Source organism: Mobula hypostoma, chromosome 8 (genome assembly GCF_963921235.1).
Source record: "Mobula hypostoma chromosome 8, sMobHyp1.1, whole genome shotgun sequence".
NCBI lineage: Eukaryota > Metazoa > Chordata > Chondrichthyes > Myliobatiformes > Myliobatidae > Mobula > Mobula hypostoma.
Genome location: NC_086104.1, coordinates 85532377 through 85554977, shown reverse-complemented (window position 1 = coordinate 85554977; position 22601 = coordinate 85532377). Strand labels below are relative to the sequence as shown.

The 22601-nt window shown below is 38.5% G+C and overlaps 1 protein-coding gene across 4 annotated transcripts in view; it reads left to right on the top strand.

The window, feature by feature from the left end:
- kiz (kizuna centrosomal protein) overlaps positions 1-22601 on the top strand; it is a 213442-nt gene that overhangs the window by 41188 nt on the left and 149653 nt on the right. For all 4 annotated transcript variants that reach the window (XM_063056241.1, XM_063056239.1, XM_063056240.1 and 1 more), the window contains one exon: positions 18236-18328. In XM_063056241.1, the coding sequence (XP_062912311.1) occupies positions 18236-18328 (93 nt within the window). The remainder of the gene's footprint in view (positions 1-18235; positions 18329-22601) is intronic.

The following is a 22601-nucleotide window of genomic DNA, read 5'->3' as shown; positions in this document are numbered from 1 at the left end:
ATCTGGGCCGACAATTACGTGTCGGGTGGTACCTAATTAATTAGCTTGTTTATTTTGCAAACAACAGGAATTCTGCAGATGCTGGAAATTCAAGCATTGGAAATTCAAGGACTGGAAATTCAATGTCCTGACGAAGGGTCTCGGCCTGAAACGTCGACTGCACCTCTTCCTAGAGATGCTGCCTGGCCTGCTGCGTTCACCAGCAACTTTTATATGTGTAGCTTGTTTATTTCGGCTTTTTTCTTAAAGATGTGCTGTGTGCCTCCCGGCTACCGCTGCACCCCTGCATGCTTCGTGGATCGGTATCTGTCGGCAGTCCGGAGGGTGGGGGCCACTGCACCACCCAACCTGCGACGACTCAGTCTAACACACCATCATCAGTGTGCTCGGCGCTGTCCCAATTCCAGTAAGTGATACTACACTGTACATACATTATTTCTACTTTATATCGGCTGTGTATTTTTACGTGTTATTTGGTATGATTTGGCAGCTTCATAGCCTAAAGGTTACTGGAGAGAGTGTTTTTGCCAACAGCACTTGCGTGAGATTTTCATTGCAGAGAACAGTGCCGGCAATGATTGTGGGAAAAGTATTTCTACTTTATATAGGCTGTGTATTTATCATATCATTCCTACTTTTACTATATGTTACTGTTATTTTAGGTTTTATGTGTTATTTGGCATGATTTGGTAGGTTATTTTTGGGTCTGCGAATGCTCACAAAATTTTCCCTTATAAATAAATGGTAATTGCTTCTTCGCTTTACAACATTTCGGCTTACGAACCATTTCGTGGGAATGCTGTACTTTCGGATGGCGGGGGAAATCTGTACTGGAATTGACATTAAAAAATCTTGAATTACTCAACCTAATTGACCAAATATAATCAAGAATAGTGATTGATTGTCTCAGATGGTAGTTTTGCTGAATCTAACTGAGCCTTTTCATTTATATCTAGCTCAATTTTGTTTCATGTAAGCAATATCAGAAGAGATCTGTATCTGTCAATTCCTAAAGACTTGAATGTTTTTAAAAAAAAATAGAGTTATAAATAAAAATTTGTTGCTCAGGTAGAAACATTCTGTGGTTTTGTGAATGATTGAAGATTTTTATTAGGATGTCGCCGTTAGTTTGCAAAAGTAAGTAATTGAGAACAAAAATAACATAAGACACAGGAACAGGAGTAAACCATTGAGCCCTCTGAGTCTTTTTTGTTCTTCGTTAAGATTATGCCTGATCTTCTACTTCTACACCATTCCCATATAGCGTAATATCCTGAGAATTATTGATTACACTTTTGAATGAATGTAGAGATCAGTAAACTTCTGGATATTTGTCTCTTCAGCCTCTTGGAATGGAGAATTCCAATAGTTCATTATCCTCTGAATGAAGTAATTTTTCATTATTTCAGTTCTAAACACCCTGTCTCTTAATCTGAAATAGTTTTTCCCCTATTATGGTATGGCGGTATAAGAATGATTTTTCTATTCTTACTGTTTGCTTTCAATTTGAAAACAATTATACATCCTCTTCAGTCCCAAATTCCATGTGCTCTAACTTGTTGATCAGTATCCTATGTACATATAGGAATGCCTTCCAAATATTCAAATTTGCCACATCAGTAGGTTCCAGCTTTTCTATTCTGTTAGTTACATCCGTAAAGAATTTCAGCAGATCATTCAATCATGATTTTTCATTCATAAAGCAAAAGAATATCAGAAAATAGGAATAAGTCACCAGACTCCTCAAGCCTACCCTGTCATTCAGTCTGATAATGGCTGATGTATGCTGGCCTCATCTCCTCATGCTAGTTCTACATAACCTTCAAGAAATTTTTATACAGCAGATCTCCTTGTTTGTGGCTCTCCAAGTAATGAAAATATCTCTTCATCCAGTCCATCAAGCCCTCTTCTGATGTTATATATTGTAAATTCCAAGGAGTACAGACATAAACTTGTCTGTCTTGAAAGGACAACCCACTCATCCCAGTATTAAACCTGGTGAATCTCCTTTGGACTGCTTCTAATACAACTATATCCTTGATTTGGTAAGGGGTCCAAAACTATTGCCCAGTTTAATAGCTGTGGCTTTACGAACATGTAAGTCAACTGCAGCAAAATCTACCTATTCTTTTACTGCTAACACTTTGCAGTAAAGGCCAACATGCCATTTGCCTTTTTTACTACTTGTTGGATCTGCATACTAGCTTTCTGTGATTCATGCACTAACAGCACCTGGATCCATAGAACATAATCACTATGTCCTCCACCCATTATGCCCTTTTACTATTTTCATTTCATTAGCAAAGCGGATACCTTGCATATTGTCCTCTCTTTCAGGATCCACTGGTTAGATCCCCCAGACTGAAAAAGACAAATTTATTCCAAACAACAGCTGTGTTGGCTGACTGGTTGGACCGTTAAAAGACACCTTCAAGTTTTCACTGCTGTGGTCTGAGGTTCCCACCTGCTTCTAAAGGGCAGCAATCATACTGGTTCCAAGAAGAGCTGGGTGAGCTGTCTCAATGATTATCGCCCAATGGCACTCATATCCACCATTATGAAGTGTTTTGAGAGGTTCTCATGGCTAGAATTAACTCCTGGTTGAGCAACGATCGGGACCTGCTACAATTCGCCTTATGCTGCAACAGGACCACAGTCAATTTCACTGACTTTCCATTCTGCTTTGGAGCACCTAGACATCAGCAAAATATACGCCAGGGTGCTGTTTATTGATTGTAGCTCAGTACCCTGTACTATCATCCCCTCAGTATTAATCACCAAGCTTCTAAACTTGGGCCTTTGTACCTCCCTCTGCAACTGGATCCTCAACTTCCTCATCAGGAGAGTATAGTCAATATGAATTGGTGATAACATCTCCTTGCTGACAATCAACACAGACGTACCTGAAGAATGCTAAGCACAACTCAAGCAGCATTTATAAATTTGCCTGTTGTTGGTAGAGTCTCAGATGGCGATAAGGAGGTTTACAGGACTTGACAGATCAGCTGGTTTAGTGGTGTCACAACAATAACCTCACACTCAATGTCAGTAAGACTAAGGAATTATTTATGGAATTCAGGAAGGAGAAATCTGGAGAGCATTCCTCATTGATTGGTCAGTGGTGGACAGGAAGAGCAGCTTCAAGTTCCTGGGTGTCAACATCTTGGAGGATCTGTCCTGGGCCCAACACAGTGGTGCAGACACTAAGAAGGCATGCCAGTGCCTCTACTTCACTTGGAGTTTGAGGCGATACAGTATGTCTTGCGAATTTCCACGAATGTACAGCAGAGAGCATTCTGACTGATTGTGTCACAGCTTGATATGGAGGCTTCAATGCAAAGGATTGCACGAGGCTGTAGAGGATTGTAGATTCAACTAGCTCCATCATGGGCACAACCCACCTAACCAGTGAAAACATTTTCAAGAGGTGGGACCTTAACAGGATGGTATCCATCAGTAAAGACCCTCACCATCTGGCCTCTGCCCTTTTCTCATTTTACCATCAGGGAGGAAAGAACCTGAAGCCACACATTCAATGACACTTCATCTACGTTTTTGATATTTATTTATTTATTTATTATTATTATTTATATTTACATAGTTTGCTGTCTTTTGTCCATGGGTTACACAGGACAACAAAGATTTTACTTCCTGAATACTTTTGGATGTATTTTATACGATCTCAGGGCAGCTAGAGTCCATTAATGCTGACTGATTACTGTTGGACAATTAAGCAAGAAGCCTCGGACACTTGAGTACAAATAAAAATCAACAACAAAACTTTTCAGCTTAGTTCAAGTATTGCAAACGATCAGCACTGTTAATCAATTAAACACATTATATTCAATGAAAATTAATTTCTTATGTGATACAAGTAGTCAAATTATATTTGTGTTCAGCTTCAAGCAGTCTATCATAACCAAAAAAAAAATTCCAAGGAAGCAATACTTTTGAAAAAGTTCCAGTCCAGTTTTATTTGTTTGTCTTGTTGTGTACGGTTTTTCATTGATTCTGTTGTGTTTCTTTGTATTTACTGTGAATGCCCATAAGAATATGTATCTCAGGTTAGTATATGGTGACATATATATATATTTTGATAATGAATTTACTTTGAACTTTGAACTCTTAAAACAACTCATTTCTGGTCATGTAAGACAGTGATAATAAATCTGATTCTTATTTTGAACATTTTTGTTTTCGGTGTGACGATCAGTTTTGAACGTATGTAAACAAATTCACTTCAATACCTTGAGCTTGCAATTTGTGCACTGTCCACTTTTAGTGTATACCTAATAAAATACCTTTTGGAAGTGTATATGCAAAATGTCTCCAAGTTCCCCTCTCTCAACACTCTATGTCACATTTGCAAAGAATTTGAATACCTTTCATAAAACTATGATTAGGTTTGATTGTCATCATTTCAGTGCCAAAGAAGGTGACAGTAACCTGCCTAAATGACTATCATCCAGTGACACTAACATCAACCATTATGAAATGCATTGAGCGGCTCCTCACGGAGCATATTAAGGTCTTTTTTCTGGCTACACTGGACCCTTTCCAGTTTGCTTATCATTCAAATCGACCCACTGATGATGCAATAGCCTCTGCCCTTCACCCTGTCCTGTCCCACGTGGAAAATGGGGTCTCATATACCATATAGACTTCAGTTTGGTGTTCAACACCATCATAACCCAGAAAATGGTACGGAAACTGTCCTTGCTGGGCCTCAACACCTCCCTCTGCAATTGGATACTTGATTTCTTAACAGTAAGGCCACAGTCAATCAGTGTGGGCAGCAACTTCTCTTGTCCCACTACGCTGACCACTGGTGCTCCCCAAAGCTGTGTGCTCAGCCTGCTGCTGTTCACACTGCTGATGCATGACTGTGTTGCAGGGTCCAGCTCAAACTGTGTCATCAGGTTTGCAGATGACACAACAGTGGTTCACCTTATCAAGAAAGATGACAAGACGGAGTATGGAGAGGAAGTAGAGCGGCTGGTGGATTGGTGTGAGAAGAACAACCGAAGCTTTAATGTGGAGAAAACAAAGGAAATCAATGTGGTGCAGTCAAACCATCCCTCTCTGCAAGCACATGGCTCCTCCATAGAGAGAGTTAAGTGCACCAAGTTCCTGGGAGTTCACATCACGGATGACCTCACCTGGTTATTTCATATCACCTCCCTGAATAAGACGGCACAGCAGTGCCTCCACTTCCTAAGAAGATTGAAGCAAGCAAGGCTCCTACCCCCCCCCCCCATTGTAATTGCGTTTTACAGGAGCAGCATTGAGAGGGTCATGACAAGGTGCATCTCCATCTGGTGTGGGAGCAGTTGTGTATCGGGCCAGATGTCTTTACAAAGGGCTGTGAGAACAGGTGAGAGGATCGTAGGGTGTCTCCCTACCATCCATAGGAACTTTTATCAGGATCATTGCATACTCAGGGCCCTTGGTATTTAAAGATCTCACCCATCCATCCACCGTCCTCTTTGACTTTCTACTATCAGACTGGAGACAACGATGTATTAAACAAGAATGGTCAGGATGAGAAACCGTTTCTTACCACAGGCCATGAGGCTTCTGAACTCTCAGCTGCATCATGTTTGAAGTGTCACTAGTTAATCTGTTTCGTACCTTACAGTATTTAATATTAATGTGCTTTAGTTTGTTATTTATGTGTGATTCATCTGTAGATTTTATTCTTACCCTCATAAGTTAAAGTGTGTTATATGCTTTTCACCCTGGTTCAAAAAAATGTTGTCTCATTTCTATATACATTATATAGTTATATACATTATATACATGTACGTAGTTAAATGACAATAAACTTCACTTGACTTGACTAAACACAACAGGACTAAACACTGAGCAACACACACACAAAATGCTAATAAAGAGTCTCGGCTTTTAAGATTGACAGTTTATTCCTCTCCGTAGGTGCTGCCTGATCTGTTAAGTTCCTCCATCACTTCGTGTGTGTTACTTTTGCTTTGATTAAATTATTTTACTAAATGATTATTTCAATTTTGTTTATTGATTCTTGCATCTCGCCAACAACAGACGTTAATATACCTGGAGCATAGTTCCTGTATTAACTTCCTGCCTTTTTGAGCCAGGGAGCAACAATGGCTGTTTTCCAATTTTCTGGTATCCTCCTGGAATTTAGTGAGTTTTGATAAATTTTGGCCAATGGGTCCACCTCCTTTAAAATCCTTGAGTGTAGGCCATTGGGTCCCAGCAATTGGAGTCCCATCCCCCTGCAGTTTCTCTAATTATTTATCCCTTTGTGACTGGGATTTCTTACAAATTTCTACATATTATTTGAAATTAGCCCATCTGTTAACCTGGGGATATTTATAGTTTTCTCACTATAAGGGAAGGCTGCAAAAATTGACTTAATGCATTTGCCACTTTGTTTCCTGTTATTATTTTTTCAAACTCATTTACTAGATGCTTCACCGGTTCCTTAACTGCGTTCTTCCTCTTTGTATATCCAAAGAAACTGTTACTGTTTGTTTGAGATAATGCACATGTTTAGCCTTTTGCTGCTGCATACAAAAATCTTAAATCTTCTGGCCTATCACATGCCCTTGCCACTTTGTAAGTCCTCCTTTCCATTTTAACCATAGATTGTTCCTCTTTCTCATGGAATCCGTCTTTCTGATTGGGATAAATTTTGCCCTATGTTATGGACCAGCGGTTTGAGTATTTGACACTGTTCATTTATTGGCTTGTCTCTTCAGCTAACATGATTTCTCAGGGCCCTAAATAGCAGACAGGCAGCAGACACACAAATTTCTTTCTGAATTAAGGGAGGAGCAACAAGAAGTCTGCACCCCAATGGCCATTTGCTTAATTAGTTATGTCTCTGGAGGAAACTAACCTAAAGCATTGATAAAATCAATACTGATAAATGCTTGCCATAATTACTTTTCCATTTGTTGTAATTCTTGGCCTTGATATCCTTGACTCCCAGGCTTGAACCTCACATGTTTGTTCTCCCCCACCGCCAATTCCTCTGACTCTCTCCTGATTACCAGCTTTCCATTCTCAAAGGTTCAAAGGTTCATTTTTTTTTGTCAAAGTTATGCATGTAGAAAACAACCGATATTTGTCTTCTATGGATAGCTATGAAATACAGAAAAACCATGAGTGTTGTTGAAAAAGGCATCAACTTCTCACCACATTGGCATGAAAAAGAAAAGAAAAAACAAAATTCGTAAACATCAGAACCTCCCTCAAAGAAAAAAAATCAGTGTGACAGTAACATCAATTCCCTAAACCCCTCAATCTCAGAAAAAGAACAGGTAAAATAGTATGAAAATGCCCAACCCCCCCACACACAAAAAAACTTGACAGATCACCCACACGCACAAAAGCACCAAAAGGAACACCAGACCCCAAATCTCCAGTCCCTCCCTCTCACAAAAACTAACATATTGCCCACCCACCAATCGGCCACAAGAAAGAAAACGCCAAAAAACTGAAGGAGACTGATGATCCTATTGTCCCCAGTACATTCCCTTTCCCAACAGCTTTTATCCAGCCACAATTATTTTCTCCCATATTACCTGATATCCATTTCCCACCACTACACCGCTACTTTCCTGATCTCTATGACCAAAATGAATCATTTATCTATGAGCTCTAATATTAGAACTACCCGAGTAGCCCTCTGCTGTGTAATGAGCACCACCAAAATTAACTGGTATTGCACTTTGTAAAAAACATAGCTGTATTTTTAGCGTATACATTCTTTTGTGTGTATTTTCACAGGTTTGGTTTAGGTTCTAAGTTTTTCTTAAAGCTTTAAAATTGGAGCTTAATAATGCTTTGAGCATAAGATTTAAAGGTTCATTTTATTGTCAAAGTATGCATGTACAGTACAACTCTGATGTTTGTCTCCAGATAGCCGTGAAAGACCATGGGGGTTGATGAAAGAAAAGTCTCAGAGTCCAAAATCTCCCATCCCCTCCCTGCAAAAAAACCAGCACCAATAGCATCAAATTCCCCACCCCTCTCCCACAGAAAAACCGTGAGAAAAACTATCCCCAATCCCCTCACCTGCAGAGGAAAAAATCAGCAACAATAACAATTGCCGAGCCCCTCACCTGCAGAGAAAGAACAGTGACAATAACAATCCCCAATCCCCTTGCAGAAAATACCAGCAAAGTTTATTTCTTGGCATTATTATTTGATGTTGAAAATCTCACAATTGTGAATGTTATGCATTTAACAGTGCAAGTTGCAGAAAAATGCATGGCCTTTTTAATTTTGAATAAATTTTTTGAAATTTTATTGAAACAGTAAACTATTTACTGAAATCATCAATGTCATTAGTTGTTGATCAAGGAAAATTGGTACATTTACTCTACTTATTTACCCTGACGACTCTGATTTCAGTCTGTGAGATCGACGCGAGAACGTCCTTCTGGAGGGTGAACCCATGAAAGGCATTTGGCCCAGATAAGGTTCCTGGTCAAGTACTAAAGAAATCTGCTAATGACTGACTGGAGTGTTTACTGACGTCTTTACCTTCTTGCTTCGGCTATCTGAGGTATCCACCTGCTTCAAGCAGGCTTTCATTATACTAGGACCCAAAAAGAATGTGGCAACCTGTCTCAGTAACTATCGTCCAGTAGCAGTTACATCCACTGAAGTACTTTGACATGTTAATCATGAAGCATATAAACTCCTGCTTGAGGTGTGACTTGGATCCGCTCCAATTTGTCCACCTTCACAACAGGAGCAGATGCCATTTCTTTGAGTCTCCACACAACCCTTGAACATCTAGTCAGTGAAGATGCATAGCAGGATACTCTTTATTAATTACAGCTCAGCATTTAACACTATCATCCCCTCAAAACTTACTAATAAGCTCCAAGACCTAGGCTTCGATACCTCCTTGTATAAGTGGATCCTCAGTTGTGAACTCCAGTCAGTATGGATTGGCAACAATGTCTCCATAATCACCATCAACACAATTGCACCATAAGGCTGTGTACTTGGCTACCTGCTCTACTTGTTTTATATTTGTGACTGTGAGGCTAAGTACAGTTCCAGTGTTATATTTAAGTTTGTTGATCTCATCACTGTTGTTGGTTGAATCAAAGGTGGTCATGAATCGGCACAGAGGAGCAAGATTGAAAATTTGTTTGAGTGGTGCCACAACAACAACCTCTTACTCAACGTCAGCAAAACTATAGAGCTGATTATTGACTGCAGGAGGAAGAAATTGGGGTCCATGAGCCAGTGCTCGTTAGTGGATCAGGGGTGGAGAGGGTCAGTAACTTTAAATTCCTGGATGTTATCATATCAGAGAATCTGTCCTGGGACCAGCATGCAAGTGCAATTCCAAAAAAAGCACGGCAGCATCTCCACTTTGTTAGAGGTTTGCGCAGATACGCCGTGGTATTTAAAACTTTGACAAACTTCTAAAGAGGCACACTGAAATGTTTGCTGACTGGTTGCATCACATCTTGGTATGGAAGCACTAGTGTCCATGAATAGAAAAGTTTACAAAATGTGGTGGATACAACCCAGTTCATCATGGGAAATGCTCTTTTCATCATTGAGCACAACTACAAAGAGCTCTGCTACAGGAAAGCAGCATCCATCATCAAGGACCCCACCATCCAGGCCAATGCTCTCTCTTTGTGCTACCACCAGGAATAAAATACAGGAGCCTTGGGTGCCACACCATCAGGTCGAATTATCAGGCTCCGAAACTAGTGTGGATATCCACACTCATCACAACACTCAACTGATCATGGAACACAACCTATGGACTTACTTTCAAGGACTCTGCAAATCATGTACTCAGCATTATTTGTTTATTATTATTACTTGTTTATTTTGGTATTTGTACAGTTTATCAGTCTTTGTGTCTAGTTTTTCACTGATCCTATTGTACTACTTAGTACTGTGAATGTCTGCAAGAAAATGAATCTCAGGGTAGTATTAGGTGACATACATACCTTGATCACTTACTTTGATTTTGATTTAATTTTATTCTGTAACAGGCTATGTAGTGACATAGTCTGTTCAACCTATTAGATCATAAAAAAATCCTATTTGGATTTTTATTGTAATAAAACTAGTTTCTTTCTTTTGTTTTTAGAAATTATAATTTGATATCATTATTTTACATATTTTTACATTATGATTGAGCTCTTGATGTAAATGAATTTTGGAGTGTATGCCAAATTTCTCTCTTCACTTACTTGGTGGGTATGGTTCCATGGGCTTCATTTTGGCATGAGTGCCTATATTGTTTATGATAACATGTTGTTTTCAATTTGAAAAGTATTATTGTACAGTACTGCATTTGGAAACTTAACGCACTAGATAATCATCAGCATTAGAAATTTTAGATGTTTATTTCTTCAAACATGTATCCAAACCAGATTTAAAGAATCTTTTAAATGTTTACATATATTGCTGTTTGCATGGCTATAGCAATATTTTAAAATTGCAGGATACCTTCAATTCAGCATCCAATGCAGAGAAATGGGCTACCAACAGACAAGTCATATTGGATTTGCATACCTAATGGAAGATTCTCTGTCATGCATACTCATTATGAAATTAATTACACTGAAAGAGCAAGCTTTTGCCGAAGTCAAATAAATATAAATGATGGAAGGAAGATTTCGAGTACATTCAGAACACCAGACATGCATTTTTGCAGTTTAAAGGATAAAATAATTAATTTACCACTTTATTGATGCTTATGAAATCTGCAGTCATATATTGTCTTTTATTGAAGTACTGCTTTTGTGTGGTGTAGAGGTCAATATATTTAGTGTAACAGTGCAATTTCCTCTGAAATCGTTGGCTTTACAATGACATTTTTAACTTTAATCATTGACTTGCTGTATGATCTGTAATGCTGGCTTCAAAAAGCAAAATTACTAATTAAAGTTCACCAGCTGTTAATTGGTTTTCAATTATCTACAGCAGTTGTACTAATTATGTCTGCGATGTTATTTGGAACCAAGTAACGCACCAACCATTTTAATGCACCAACCCTTTCCCGATGATGTTACTGAATGTTGATTGAATTATCTTTCTTTGCTGTTTGCACTGTAGGGTTTGGCCCTTTACCTAAGGTTTCTGTAGTGGATAAATAGTTAATTTTTAAGATCTGAGATAAATATATTGTTCTGGATCTGCAGATTTGCTTTACTCCATGATCGAATTATACTGACCACGTTCATGGTCTTCTGCTGTAGCTTATCCAGTTCAAGGTCGATGTGTTGTGTGGTCAGAGATGCTTCTCTGCACACTATTGTTGTAATACATGTTAATCTGAGTTACTGTCTGCTTGAACAAGTCCGGCCATTCTTTTTTGACCTCTCTTATTAACAAGGCATTTTCATCCACCAAACAGCCAATCACTGGATTTTTTTTTGTTGTTTTTTTTGCACCATTGTCTGTAAACTCTAGAGACTGTTGTGTGTGAAAATTGCAGGAAGCCGTTCTCAGAGATGCTCAAACTACCCTATCTGGCACCAACAATCATTTCACCGTCAAAGTCACTTAGACTATCTTTCTTCCCCATTCTGATGTTTGGTCTGAACAACTGAACCTCTTGACCATGTCTGCATGCTTTTATGCATTGAGTCGCTGCCTCATGATTGGCTGATTAGATATTTGCATTAATAAGCTTGTGTACTTATTACAATGGCCACTGTGTGTATATTATCAATAAACAGCAAACTGACTTGTCAGACTTGTGCTAAAATAGCAATTGATACTGTGACATCACTAACACAATTGTTTGCTTTTGGCCTTTCAAATCTGTGCCAGCTCAAAGAGCAGTCCTGTTCTTTGTAATCTTTTTCTTCCCCCATGTTCCTATCAATTCAGCCATTAACCACTCACCTACACACATGATGGGCAACTTACAAAGGCCTAATAACCTGTGTGGTTTTGAGATGTGACAGGAATTTGGACTGGCCAGAGGAAAGCTAGGAAATTACAGTGACAATAGACAAACCACACAAGTATTACCCTAGGTCATGTATGAACTTTGTTAGTTGCACCACCATGCACCTCATCACTCAGGATTAAGAATCAGTTGGGACAGACGAAGAAGTTTTAATCTGCTCTTGCAAATATGGTCATGTTGTTTTTGAAATTTGTGATATTTAAGATTGGAGTTCAGTTTGTAGATTGTTAATCAAGTAAGAAACAAGGCTATTTGTCTGTTTTTTGTGAAAATAGTATTTTAATATTTGTGATCTATTATGAACCCACCAAAACAGGAATGTCAATTCGTACCACCTTTGCCACACTATTAATATATTGTGTTCCCTTCTGAGGTTTTTAATAGGGCCAGTGTGTCCCACGATAGATGAAAGTGAATGCATTAGGCAACAACAGTAGAGTGCCCATGAGGTTAAAAAACAGTTTGACAGAAAATAGTTTTAAGTGTATTGTTGCTGTCAAAATTGATGTTGAAACTTAATTTATAATAAAACTGAGGAATGTTTAATGTTACGAGGCAGAAGAATGGGATTAAACTTTGTCCACGTGGAGCAATGCTCTGATTCTGTGCTATTACATTCTGTGATTCTATTGCAATAATGAATGTTGAAAGGTTGCAAATAATTTTACTGTAACCTTTATTGCGAATTTGTTTCTTTTTCAATTTGTTCAAAATAGAACAGTAAATGTTTTCTAAAGATGGTTTAATTGCATCATTACTTAAAAAATCTTTAATATCTCTCCCTAAACACAAGAGATTCTGTAGATGCTGGAAATCCAGAGCAACACACACAAAATGCTGGAGGAACTCAGCAGGTCAAGCAGCATCTATGGAGAGGAATAAACAGAGGGATTTTTGGGCCGAGACCTTTCAACAGGACTGGAAAGGACAGAGTAAGAAACCAGAGTAAGAAGGTGTGGGGAGGGGAAAGAGTACAACCTAGAAGGTGATAGGTGCAGCCAAGAGGGTGGGGGAAAGGGTTGAAGTAAGAAGTTGGACAGTGATAGGTGAAAAAAGTAAAGGACTGAAGAAAAAGAAGTTGATAGGAAAGGAGAGTAGACCACAGGAGAAAGGGCACCAGGGGAAGGTAATAGACAAGTGAGGAGGAGAGATAAGATTGAGAAAATGAAGAAGAGGGAAGGGGAAGGAGGAAAATTATCTGAAGTTGGAGAAATGCCATCTGGTTGGAGGCTACCTAGACGGACATGAGGTGTTATCCTCCAACCTGAGAGTGGCCGCATTGTGGCAGTGGAGAAGGCCATGGACTGACATTTGCGAATCTGTTGGGATTATCAACTGTATCTGCTGCTCTTGATGCCGTCTCCTGTACATTGATGAGATCCAACGTTGAATGGGGTGAATGCTTTACTGGGTATCTTTGCTCCATCTTTGCTTCATTAACTTCCACTGCAGTTTGTTTTCTCTTCAATAAAGAGGCAGAAAATGCTGGAAATACTCAGCAGCTTAGGCAGCATCTCTGGAGAGAGAAATAATGTCACATCCTTGGTCACTGATGTTAGAGATACTTAATGCAATCAAATAAGACCATAAGATATAGGACCAGAATTAGGCCATTTGGCCTATCGAGACTGTTCCGATATTTCATCATGGCTGATCCATTTTTCCTTTCAGCCCTAATTTCCTGCCTTCACCCCCCTAATATCCCTACATACCCTAACCAGTTAAGAATCTGCAAAGTCAAAGTTTTATGAAAGATAAACCATATTTAGCAAATCTGCTAATGTATGGAGAATTGATAGAGGGAACCTGCGCATATAGTGTACTTGCGTTTTTCAGAAGGTGTTTAACAAGCTGCCATATAAAACTGTAGAATATAAGAGCACATGGTCTGAATGAAAATGAATTAACATGGATTGAAGATTGGTTATTGCAATAAAGACAGAGTCAGAATAAGTTTTTTCAGGGAAAGGAGGATATAATTAGTGGTATGATGCAAGGATCAGTTCTTGCTCTTCAAATATTTATGATTTGTATTAATTATTTAGAGAAAGGGTTGAGAATCTCAAATGAGCAGACATGGTTTACAAGATTAGGCGGTGTTCATTGAAAACTGAGGTATTTAGGAAAATGGTGGGGCAGGCTTGATAGGCTGAATCCTGCTCCTATTTTCTTATGTTCTTCCATGTTAAGAAAATGTCATAAAGTTTTGTATAGCACTGAAATGGGCCCTATGTCCTCATGTCCACGCCAACCACTTTGCATATTTGCATTTCTTTCACGAAGTCTATATCCTTCTATTTGTTATCTATTCAAGTGTCTTTGTGTACTGTTTCTCAAACATAATGATTGTATCTGATTCCACCATTACCTCTGTTATCGAGTTCTAGATATCAACCACTCACTGTACATAAAAAATATATTCCCTATAAAACTCCTTCCTCTCACCTTAAACCTATGGCCCCTTGTTTTTGATTCTTTTACTATGGGATAAAGATTCTGAATATCTATTCTATCTAAGTCTCTTATTTTATGTACTGTAGTTCTATCATGTCACATCCTCAGTCTCCTTCAATCCAGAGAAAGCAAGCCCAGCCTGTCCAAACTGTCCCTGTATCTAAAGTATTTTAATCTATGGAACATCTTGGTGAATCCTAGATGTCTGTGGTGGCCAGTGCTATCATGTTTGCTGTTGTGTGCTGGGGCAGCAGGCTGAGGGTAGCAGACACCAACAGAATCAACAAACTCATTCTTAAGGCCAGTGATGTTGTGGGGATGGAATGGGACTCTCTCACGGTGGTGTCTGAAAAGAGGATGCTGTCTAAGTTGCATGCCATCTTGGTCAATGTCTTCCATCCACTACATAATGTACTGGGTGGGCACAGGAGTACATTCAGTCAGAGACTCATTCCACCGAGATGCAGCACAGAGCATCACAGGAAGTCATTCCTGCCTGTGGCCATCAAACTTTACAACTTCTCCCTTGGAGGGTCAGACACCCTGAGCCGACAGGCTGGTCCTGGACTTATTTCATAATCTACTGGCATAATTTACATATTACTATTTAAGTATTCATGGTTCTATTACTATTTATTTATGGTGCAACTGTAACAAAAACCAGTTTCCCCCGGGATCAATAAAGTATGACTATGACCAGGGCACTCTTTCTGTTACAGCTGTAGCGATGACCATGTCTGCACACAATAATCCAAGTATGTTCTAACCAATATTGTGTTAAGTTGTAGCGTAATATCCTAACTTGTCCACAGGCTGTCCTAGGGTAGCAAATGGGTTTCATTTTATAGATATTCATCAGTTAATTCTGTCCATAAGTTGGAAAATACATAATCGTCATTTAATTTGATAACCACGCTGTAGCTCCAGAGTATAGCAATGCATGGCCTCAAAAGCTCATTAGACTAATAATAAAGGAAGTGTAGAAAAAGAAGAAACTTGCCGTTCGTAGGAACTAACGTATGTGCTTGGGTCTTTTGATTTTAATAATAGTATGGGAGCTCGTTTGCATCTAGGATGTGTCCACAGATTGGGCCTTCTTAACCCAGGACAACCTATACTATGCCTGACCTATGAAGACAAGTATTCAGTACTCTATTTACCTGCTTTGCCACTTTCAAGGTTCCATGGACATGACACCAAATTCCCACTATTCAATAACATTGCTTAGTTGGTTACTATTCAGAGTGGAGATGCTATGCTTATTTTACTTCAGAAAATACGGTACCTCAGACTTTTAGGGATTAAATTCTAGCTGCAAATGCTTTGCATAACTTTCTGTAGGATCTGTATACTGGTGTGTCCTTGGGCAATATTCTCGTTATCCACAGTACCACCAACTTTACTGTCAACTGCAGACTTCTCAATTATTTTTCCTTCATTTATATCCAAGTAACATATATCACAAACAGCAAGGAGCCCAGCACCAATCCCTGAGGTACATCACGAGTCATTGAAGAATTAGAAAGGCAATCTTCTACCACCACTCTCTGCCTTCCAGCAACAAGCCAATTCTGGATCCAGTTTGCCAGGTCACCCTGGTTCCCATGCACTTGATCCTTTTGGACTGCCTTACCATGTGGGACCTCATCAAATGCCTTATAAGGAATGTCTGTTACCCTGCCTTCATTTATCTTCTTTTGTTCCTTCCCCCCCCCCAAAAATTGAGTTAAATTAGTGAGGCAGGATATTCCTCACACAAAGGTATGCTGATTATCCCTGATCAGTCCCTGGCTTTCCAAATATAGAATTGTTTCCAATAATTTCCCTGCCACTGCGTTGAGGCTCACCTGCTTGGACTTACCTGGTGCATCTCTGCTGCTCTCTTTGAAAAATACAGAAATATGATTAGCTATCCTTCATTCTTCTGTAACCCCTATAGCTAATGAAGATGCGAAAATATTCATCCGGATCTCAGCTATTGTTTCCCCTGCTTCCCATGCTGTTCCTGAGATTGATGTCATTTAGGGCTGGGGATTTATCGGCTCGTGACTATTCCATGATGTCCATAACCTCCCCCTTCTTAATACTGACATGTGCCAGGTAATGAACATACTCTTCCTTGAACTTACAGCATGTCTTACTCTTTGTAAATACAGAAGAAAAGTATTCACTTAGGACCTCATCAACCTACACCAGTTCCACATATGGATTATCCCTTTGGTCTTTCTCAGATTACCCTCTTTCACCTGAAATGCTTAAAGACATTTTATGTCTTGGGATTCTCTTTCATCTTACCTGCCAAGGACATTTCATGGTTCTCTTTGCCTCCTAATTCTATATTAAGAAATCTGATGTTAATTATAGTATTTTTTAATATCAGATTTCCTGCATTTTCAGATTTCCTCTATTTGGATTTATATGTTAACTGTTTTCAGAAGGTAAAAATGTACACCAATAGATAAACTTGTTTTAAGTGAAATGAGAAAAGGATGATATATAGAAACTAAAGATTTTTTCAAGTTTCAGAAGCTTTGTATTATTTTACAATTGTTTGAATGATTTACAATGCAGAGGATTGCAACAGAATCTAGTAATACACCTTTCATTCCCATTTTGTCAGAAAGTCATCATGTCTACTTTTAGAAGTTAATGCTAGTTGCACCATGCCTTGGAAATCAGTTTAACTTAAAATTAGAAGTTATCTTTTAATAAGAGGCAACTAGTAGTTTTTCACTTATTTGTTGCTTATTTATTTATTTAGAAATACATCATGATAACGGGCCTCTCTGCTCCAACAAACCCACACCACCCAATTATACACACATGATCAATTAACCTCCTAGCCAGCACGTCTTTGGAAGGTGGGAAGAAACTGGACCTCCTAGGGGAAACCTACAGAGTCACAGGAGAGAGTACAAGCCTGTTACAGACAGTGGTTGAATTGAACCCGGGGTCACTAGCCTAACAGTGAGCATAATAGCATTATGTAAACCACACCGTTATTGTGCCACCCCCAAAGATCATGGTAGAGATGGCCTTACCTTTAGCTAAAAGTTAATTCTGAGGTAGAAAGGAATGAGGAATAAAGTGAGGCCGAGCTGACAGGGTTGTTTGTTTAGAAGAATAAGGGATGATCTTATGGACTCATATCAATCCTAAGGATAGATGCCGGGATGTTTTCACTGGTGGGTGAGTCTCAAATGAGGGGTCATAGTTACAAGATACAAGATAATATAAATAGTTAGAAGATAACTTTTGAAAGAAAATTTCTTTTTACAAAGCATGTTGAACCTCTGGAACTATCTACCTAAAGAGTTGTGGAGGCAAAACCATCTAAAGTACTTAAGATGGAGATGGATAAATACTTAAAAAATTGAGCAATTGAGGGTTATAGAGGACTGGCACAGAAGAGGAGTTGTGGCCAATAAATCAACCTTGACTGTACTGAATGGCAAGGCAGGCTTGAGTGGCAAGATGGTCAGCTCCTACTTCTATTTTCTTGAGTTCAGTTACTGTATTGACATGAGGCATTAGAACTGTCCTACCAGAGTAGTCAGACAGAGGTTTCAATATGTAACTGAAGTTGAAAACTTGTGTTACTACTGCATACTGTTACCAAAATTATAACCCACTTCCAACATTTATAAAACTGCTAACACAATATTTCTGAGCCAACTGGGCAAGATCACACTCGGAGGTGATTCCACTACCTGTAGCTCAGCCATAATAGTTATCTAAGGCTAGAAACTACACCTGATACATGTCATTTTTTTTACTAAAGCAAACATGAAAAATGAAATTGTTAACTTTTACATATTATTTTCTTCACAGATGGAATATGAAAAACAGATGGAAATATTACTTCCAGTTTGGAGGGAGAAATTAAAAACTCAAGGGAGGGAGAAGGAAGAAATCTTGGAACAGGTAATGTTGGAAAGTTATTTTTATTAAAGGAAAATCAAATGTATTACATAATTTCCATTTAAGTGACAGTTAAGAGGACTGCAATTACAGAAGAAGTATTGTCATGATTGAGCATATTCAATAGATTTATACGTATTGGTATCGGGTTGGTCACAGATGAAGATGGGAAACTTTCTGACATCTGGTGATGCCATTGTTGATTCACCTTTGTAGTACTTGGAACACTTCCTTTTTATGTCACACTATCTCTTAATGTTGAGGAATGTGGTGGTTTGGTGAGTGAGAAGATAATACACAAGCCACTAGAGAAGAAGCTGAACTGTTAAGTGTTCAAATCTTTGGTAAAAGATACACAGTGCTAATGTGGTAACCACTACTTCTACAAGACTTAGGTTAAAGAATGAACAAAGATTGGAAAAGTATATGAAATCAGGAGTGGTGTTTTACCACACATTAAGAGGAAACACACAGTGGAAAACTATTCTACCAATTGATATGTCTTTGCAACATATGAGGACACTGGAGTAACTGGGGAAAACTCATTGGGTCACACAGAGAATGTGCGATCTCCACACTGACTGCATTGATGGGCAAGATTGAAGTCGGGTTGCTGGAGATATGAGGAAGTGGCTCTACTAGCTGCACTATCCCTTATTATCAGTGATTTCCTGGCCTACAGTCCTATATTATATTCTTCATGAATATCAACTCGTTTAAAATTCTATACCCATGAACACAGAGTAGTATTTGCCAATCACTAGGTCATCAAAAACAGCTTCAAGCTGCTAGTATTCACAAGCCTTCCTTTTCTCCTTAAGATCAACTTGTTGACTGAATTCTTGTCACTATGCCTAATCTCATATTCTTTTCTTCTTGGTCCATTTTTTTAACTTGAACTTTTTAGAAACAGTGGTTTTGGCATCAAGGGTCATTCATTAGAATGATTAAGTTTGGAGTCAGATAAAGGTTCATCAGTATGTCAGCTTAGTTGCATCCTTTCCAGGATTCATTCCATCTGGAGGTAGCTAGCCATTGAAGGTTCCATGGGCTTTAGAATCTTGGACTGATGCTCATGACTTTAACTGCAGGTAACTGTGAAGCCCTGTTGTTAATTTTTTTTTGTAATGATTCGATAAATGTTATTGGGAATTACAGACTACTAGCTCTAATACATTAATTCATGCATTATTCATTCAGTTCCCAATCAGGTCTTGACACTAAGTCAGGAATGACAAACTTACATTTTTTTGCATTTCTATTCTACAGTTTTCCAGTTCTAATTTTTTTTACTGCAGTGTTCCAAAGAATCAGTGGAACTTTAAAATTAGCATATTTCATAAAGAACTTGAATAGGATTGCTTTTTTAACTCAAAAGTAAAGTAAATTCATTGGAAAGGCAATACAATCATACCAGTGTGAAATTACACATAGGATAGACTGACACTGCAGTAGATTGGAAGTATATTCACTTGACCTGGTAGTTTTGCTAATCTGACTTGGACTATGGAAGCCATGAATTACTTTCAGCATTAAACTTCTTGGTGTTTCCCTGAAAATGTACTTCTGTCAGTCATTGGAAAAAGGCCTGTGCACTTGCTGCTGGTTCTTTGCTGCTGTTTGGGATATTTACCAGACATATGAGGTAACCATATACAGATGAATTAGCCGGAGGTCTACTCAGAAAAATCAATGTATCTCCTTTGAGACTACATTACTCATCATCTTCACTTTAACTAACAAATAAAAAAAATAAAAAGATCTCCCCCAACTCTAGATAGTCATTGGAATAATTTTTTTCAGTAGGGAATCAAATTTGTGCAATTGACTGAATTGTCAATTTTTGATCATCATTGGAAGCAGAAAGTAGATTTGGAGACATCATGCTGCTGTTATCTTTTCTTTCAGCTGTTTATTTCTTTTGTTACTCTATTTCTTCTCAACTATATTTAGCTCCTTCATTCCTGAATCTTGAGTACTCTCTGCTGTTGCAAAATTAGAGACAAGGTGGATTAGATATCAGAGCAGTAAAATGATGTTGCTAAACAACAATGAAATTTTACACCTAGATGTCAGTAAGAAGCAATAGCTAGCATTGTAAAGTTCAAAGTACATATATGTCACCATATACCGTTCTGAGATTCTCTTTATTGTAGGTATTCACAGTGAATACAAACAGACACAATCGAATCAATGAAAGACTGCAGATAACAAGACAGACAAACAACCAATGGGCAAAAGACAAAAACAGTGCAAATACAAAAAGAAAGAAATAATAATAGATAAGTAAGCAATAAATATTGAGAGCATGAGACAAAGAATCCTAGGAAGTGAGTCGAAAGGTTGTGGAAACAGTTCAGTGTTCAGGTGAGTGAAGTTAAACAAAGTTATCCCAACTGGTTCAAGAGACTGGTGACTGTGGGATAATATCTGCATCCTCTTGGTGTGGGTCCTGAGGCTTCGATACCTTGCAGCAGCAAGTAGCAATCATGGCCTGAATGGTGGTGGTCCCTGATGATGGATGCTGTTTTCAAGTGATAGTGCTCTTTGTAGATGTTCTCAATGGTGGGGAGGGCTTTACCCATGATGGACTGGGCTTACATTTTCTGATAAGGCGGTAACATGCTCAGACACAGCGGCTTCTTCGGGGTCAACCAAAGGTGTTATTGTTATTTGTTCTCACACCATAAGTCAACATGATATCTATTTAAATAGGGAAACAAATTCCTCCAAAAACAAAATGTTGAATTGACACTAATTATGTGAATTATTAGCTCACTTTCCTTGATTGCTGAAATTGTCCTTGATACTTCCTCTAGTTACCTTGGTCTGTTTATTTAATATTTTATCATATTTTATCTTCTGAATTGCACCACACAGTACTGAATACTTTTTTTGTTACACACTACTCTTTCACTTCCAGTAGACCTAGGTTCAAACTGATAATATGAGTACTCTATCTTGTTTTTTTTGTGGCGGGGGGCACAGTGTAATAGCTAACAAATTAATACTCTTTCAGAAAATTGAAAGGTTAGCTTACGTGGGAAATTAAAATAAGTAAGAATGTCGAAGGAGCAGACATACTGTATATTCCCTGAACCTACTCTTTCATTCAATAAAGTTGTGGCTCTCTTACCTTGTCCAGTTCTCCAACATGAGGAAATGTCTTCTCAGCATCCTTATCATCAGTCTTGATTAATCATTCCTCATAGAACAATCTCCTCATTCCAAATGTTGATCTTGCAAATTTACATAGAGCTGTATTCATATTCTTCCTTACAAATAGGGATCAAAGCTGCATACATTACTGCGTGTACTTTCTCAACAAGGAATTGCATAATTTGCAGCAAGATTATCTTACTTCTAGAGGTGGTGCACCTTTGCAGTAAAGGATAAAATACCATTTCAATATGTCTAATTCAAGGTTCAAGACTGTTTAATGTCATTTCCAGTATACAAGTGTAAAGGAGAATTAAATAATTGCTGCTCTGGATCAGATGCAACACAAAAATAAACACAATAAGATAAAGATCACAATAATTGTAATGTATGGATCTATTTCTTTTAGAGCAATGAATCCCGTCCCATATGAATATATCAGTTAAAGCCATCTCCCGCATGTGTGCTTTTATTTATTTGACATGTAGTTGTGCACAGGCACAACAATAATAAAAACGCAGTAAATATACAATCATAAGATAGTTTATATACTTAAATTGATTGTGTGTCATGAATTGACTTCAGGCCCAGCAGTGTCTGTACATAAGCTGACTGACAGGAAATGATAAAGTAGTGGTGGTGGGTGTGTGGTGTTGAGGGGTGGGTTAGTAAGTGGAGGTGTTGATCAGCCTTACTGCTTGGAGAAAGCAACTATTTTTGAGTCTGATGGTCTGGGCGTGGATGATACATAGCTTCCTCTCTGATGGGAGTGGAGCAAACAGTCTATGAGAAGGGTGTGTGGGACCATTCATGATGCTACTGACTCTTTATTGGCAGCTTTCTCTACATATGCTCTTAATGGCAGGTAGGCTGATGCCGGTGTTGTGTTGGCAGTTTTGACTACCCACTGCAGAGCTTTCCTGTCCGTCGCAGTGCAGTTTCTGTACCATGCAGTGATGCAGCATGTTAGGATGCTCTCTACTGTGCATCTGTAGAATGACATGAGTATAGACGTGCATAGTCTGGCTCTCTTCAACTTCTTCAGAATTCTGTTTCTGCAGAATGCAGCTGCAGATTTCTGTTTGTACCTGCATGTTTATTTTCAGCATTTAATCTT